This window comes from Micropterus salmoides, unplaced genomic scaffold, assembly GCF_014851395.1.
Source record: "Micropterus salmoides isolate LMB-PRFRI ecotype aquatic unplaced genomic scaffold, ASM1485139v1 Ms_hic_scaffold_260, whole genome shotgun sequence".
In the NCBI taxonomy this organism is placed as follows: Eukaryota; Metazoa; Chordata; class Actinopteri; order Centrarchiformes; family Centrarchidae; genus Micropterus; species Micropterus salmoides.
The window spans coordinates 10,751-15,008 of record NW_024041818.1 but is presented as its reverse complement, the minus strand read 5'-3'; the positions used below and the strand labels follow the sequence as shown (position 1 = coordinate 15,008).

At 42.0% G+C, this 4,258-nt stretch overlaps 1 protein-coding gene across 1 annotated transcript; it reads right to left on the bottom strand.

Annotated features, from left to right (window-relative positions):
- Positions 1–745: 745 nt before the first annotated feature.
- Positions 746–3,679, bottom strand: LOC119919181. The gene is made up of 6 exons (XM_038739644.1): positions 3,594–3,679; positions 3,456–3,506; positions 3,278–3,361; positions 2,767–3,168; positions 2,183–2,317; positions 746–800 (listed from the first exon to the last, which is right to left on the bottom strand). Exons 1-5 carry the CDS (start codon positions 3,613–3,615, stop codon positions 2,187–2,189), a joined length of 690 nt encoding a protein of 229 aa, XP_038595572.1. The 5' UTR covers positions 3,616–3,679; the 3' UTR covers positions 746–800; positions 2,183–2,186.
- Positions 3,680–4,258: the final 579 nt, after the last annotated feature.

Sequence of the window (4,258 nt, the reverse complement as noted above, 5' to 3'; positions counted from 1 at the left end):
TCGGCTAAACGCATGGAAAGAAAGGACAGTGAGTCAATGTATTTTTGATTAAAATCAGGATCTGTCATACAGATGACTTTTGAACCTTGCAAAATCAAAGAGGGTTTTAATGCTTGTTCAAGCATGGCGTTGAGGAGTAGGTAGGAGTCAAAACCTCGAGCATTGTGAGCAATAAACACAGCATTTTTGTACAGAGGGCGTCTGAAATGCGTGAGAAACTCGTTGGCACAATTTCTGCCTTGAGAGCTCCATGTTTTGCCATCTAACGTTTTTGTACACACCAAAAAGGGTATGTGAACGCCATTTTCATTGACGTATGTTTCAAAATCATAAAACACCAATTTTTCTGTGTGTTTTGTTTCAGGTGGTAGTGTCTGGATGTAGCATTGGTGCATCTCCCTCTTATCTGTAACGTCAGAGGTCAACTTCTCACCACAGATTTTACACTTCACCGCAGGACATGTGTGTGGTTTACCTTCACCACTCATCGCTGAGTAGTAAAGCTGTGCACATTTGTTACATTTTTTGTACAACGAGCACGTGCTGGCTAATTTTTTGGTTCTGGGCCTCTCTGTAGGCTCTTTGTGCTTTGTCAGACAGAATTCTGAACGACATGTCCTGTTACACTCTTTACACACAATAGGCTGGAACCCCTTCTGATTACAGGTAGGGTCAAAGCAAACGGAACAATGAGCAGGGCATCGGTGACTCAGCACACCGTTGTACCCTGTGTAACAGTACTCACACAGATATGGGGAACCCAGAAAGGCCTTTAGATTTTTTATACCATAGTAGTGGTTCTGAAAGAGAAACAAAAATAGGGTTTTACTCTGTCTTGGGCTTTTGGTCATGAATTTACAGAGGGCCCTATCGTCGTCTCCTCTATAAAACACTACAATTTTGCAGTCCAAAGCACGTTCAAATCGCGTGATGTCGCTTAAGGCTACAGGTGTCTGTTCATCCATTCCCACTTTGTTTTGAATCTCTCTGCCGCATTCAAGAGCCTGTCTATCGTTGAGGAGGGGATGTAGAAGATGAGCCAGACAGACGGCGAAACACAAGTGATTCCCCTCGTTTTCTACAATGTACAGAAAGCGTTGTTTTTTTTTTAAGATTTCGCTTTGTAACATTTTATCCACCATTGCTCTTTTACCCGCGCCTGTAGGGCAGGTGATCACTTGGAGAACCAGTTCTAGATCACCATCTGTCATAATGGTCCAATTGGATTGTACTATGCGAAGCAAAAGTCTTTCAAAACCCGCTAAATTGTCAACATCACCATCCTGTAAGATAACTGATACATTATTACGGAGATTTTCACCTCTTAGCTCCAACTGCACCACATCTTGGGGTCTCCTGTGTGACAAGGCTTGTTGTAAAATCGCATCTACCTGCTCCAGTGTACCATTGTAAAACTGAGCATAATCCACAACACCCTCTGAATTGGTTGGAGAAGGAAAGCGCAACACCTGACGTATTTCATAATTACAGAATCTATGTCGTGATATGACTCTTGCTTGAGGTGCCACAGGGTCATTATTTTGAGACACGCTGCCCCCTTGCTGTTGCAAGGGAGGAGTGTTGGCTACCTGCTCCATGAGGGGGGAGTTAATGGGGGTCTGATAGGTCGAGGATGTAGAGGGGTTTAAGGCAGGGATTGCATTATTTTCAAGCTCGGAGAGAGCATTTTGTATTTGAATCAACAGGTCTGGAGACACAGATGAGTTTAAGACAGGAATATGCTCGGGTTCGGGTAAAGAGGGGATGTTGTTTTGGTGAAAGGGTTCATTCATTTGGTTGATTTCATCTAATAAAGCAGTTGGTATTTCATTTTCTAAGCGTTCCAGATCAACGAGAGCTTGATTTATAGCGTGTAACGGATCTAAGAACTGACTGGAGGAGGTCTCGTTTTCAATTACACTATTTTCAGTTATACCATTTTGAAAGTTTGACTCATTCTGATAATGTCGATCTACCTCGTCTGATAAACTCTGCCTAAGCCCTAACGGTTTGTTTTCATCCATTATCATAAAATCAAAACACACTTAAACCTTAAAACAGACACTATAAAAAACAGGATAAACACGTTTATCTAACTATTGCAAGTGAAAATCAACAATAAAAACAATTACCAAATGAAACAAACAAAAAAAATCATTTAAAACAAATTCAGATAAATCACCTTACTAATTATGATCACTGTAGACAGCCAGCATTTCACCCATTAGTCGGAAAGCATTACTCATTAGAACTAGTTGTTCATGGGCAGTCCGACAGCAATTCTGACAGCCTCTCACGGATCGTCGGGGTCTGTTTGCTGGAGGGACACAAAAACAAAGACACTTTAACCTCTTTTGTGTATTTTAATACAGAAAGTCAGGCATCACCCCTACAAATCACTACATTAATACTTTATAGCAAACAAGCAAAGTTTTTTAACTAAATACCCTGAATGTCAGACATCAGTACCAAAACACTGTAGAAGTGCAAAACAAACGAACAAACACCACAGTAATAGCCTACTTTATGAAAAAGAAGCAAAATAGCTTTTAGAGTCAGGTTAACTCATAAGACTACTTTCTGCATAGAACATTTGACATGCTGTTGTATTTGAGAAAATAGTGTGGAATACTTTTAACTCATTAATTGTATGCCTAATAATCAGCAACATGGTATCACGGGAAACTGTGTATATAGGCTATACTTTTTTTATGACTGCATATTTGCTAGGTTAATGGTTTTAGAGCGTTATAACAATTTACTTACTGCTGCTCCTACTACTGCTCCTGCTGCTGCTGCTGGTTGAAATGAGCCTTCTACGGTGTTCCCTTTTCCGAGGTCCGTTGTTCGGTATAGGCTCAGTCTGATTCAGCGGCGTACACGGTTCTGCTGGGTCCGGATGAATGATTTCCTCCGCTATCAGTCCCCGCGCTTCTACCGGTGATCCGTTACGTGACCTCCCATCTGCGGCCTGACTGGAGCGCTCTACATCATCGACGGGTGATTCCGGGGACAAATCCGGCTCAACGTGTTCCGGGGAGCCCGGTGTTATGTACACTTGCGGTACCGAAGCCGAGGGCTGATCCGATTCCGGAACCGGACCGTTCTCCTCGTAATTGGTAGGGGAGAGACCCTGCATAAAGTACCGTTCACAATCGCTCGCACCATCTGTGGGTGTAATGAAAGAAAAGAGTACTGTTACCACATCTGCGTAAAAGTTTGTAAATAAATAAATAAAACCTACACACTGATTAAAAGTTAAGGTAACCTTACTTACCGACTTCTCCTGTGAGATCTACAACCTGCGCTGATGGAATGCCATTCTCCCTTGTAGAACCTATTTCCTCGCCTGAGTACAAATCTGTAAAAACAATATACAAAATACACATCAGGATAGTACACTTTTAAATTTAGAACATTTCTATTTCACTCTAGTACATAGAAGGCCCTCTTACCTTCAAGTTGATATTCGGTTGAATGAAGCCCATTGTCGATCAAGTCAAAAACTGTTAATTGAAAACACGCAGGAATGAAAATACAAAGTGTCGATTTTTGCTATTTCTTTAGTTGTGGAGGAAAGGCTGAATGCGTACCGTGTTCTCTTTGAAGGGTCATCGCTCTGGTTTCAAGTCACTAGTGTGAAGACCTCTGGATTTCTGGTAGGGTACTTATAGAAGTAAGAAAACAAAAAAACACACGAGTGCTGCTCTGCATGTGGGAGATAACTGATGAGGGGTTGGGGCCGTTACTTCTGGTACAACCAGATTATTATTTAGTTCCAAACTCTTGTCTCCGGCTGATAAAAATAGCTTCCTGTTTCAAAAACGAACTCACGAACTCTGTCTGATAAAACCAGACCGTTTTTTTAACATCCGGAGTCTGGGTTATAGATAACCAAAGTTAATAACTGGTCTACAAGATTACCTGAGGATGGCAGCTAAACACACAACACGACTTTGAGAAAACAGAGGGAGGTGTTCCAGGACTCCCCAACACGACTCGTTGAGAAAACAGAGGGAGGTGTTCCAGGACTCCCCAACACGACTCGTTGAGAAAACAGAGGGAGGTGCGGGGGGTGGAGCACATTCCTCAATTCACCCCACAGCCTATGCTACACCAGAATGAGAGAGGACAGAGAAGAGGAGACACAGACTCTAGAAGGATTAAAGTTTTAAGACTCACAAGTTTAAGACTAGGCTACAGCTTTGGAGTGATAATGATGGCAAGTTTGTAAGACAAAGCAATAGCAAAGTAATTT

Bases quoted from the DNA above. Each gene is read 5' to 3' on its own strand.
- LOC119919181 (XM_038739644.1), bottom strand. From the start codon at position 3,615: ATGACCCTTCAAAGAGAACACG. The intron at 3,362-3,455 runs GTAAGAGGGCCT...TTGTTTTTACAG, and splicing joins AACCGAATATCAACTTGAAG to ATTTGTACTCAGGCGAGGAA. The intron at 2,318-2,766 runs GTAAGTAAATTG...GTGTCCCTCCAG, and splicing joins GAGCAGTAGTAGGAGCAGCA to CAAACAGACCCCGACGATCC.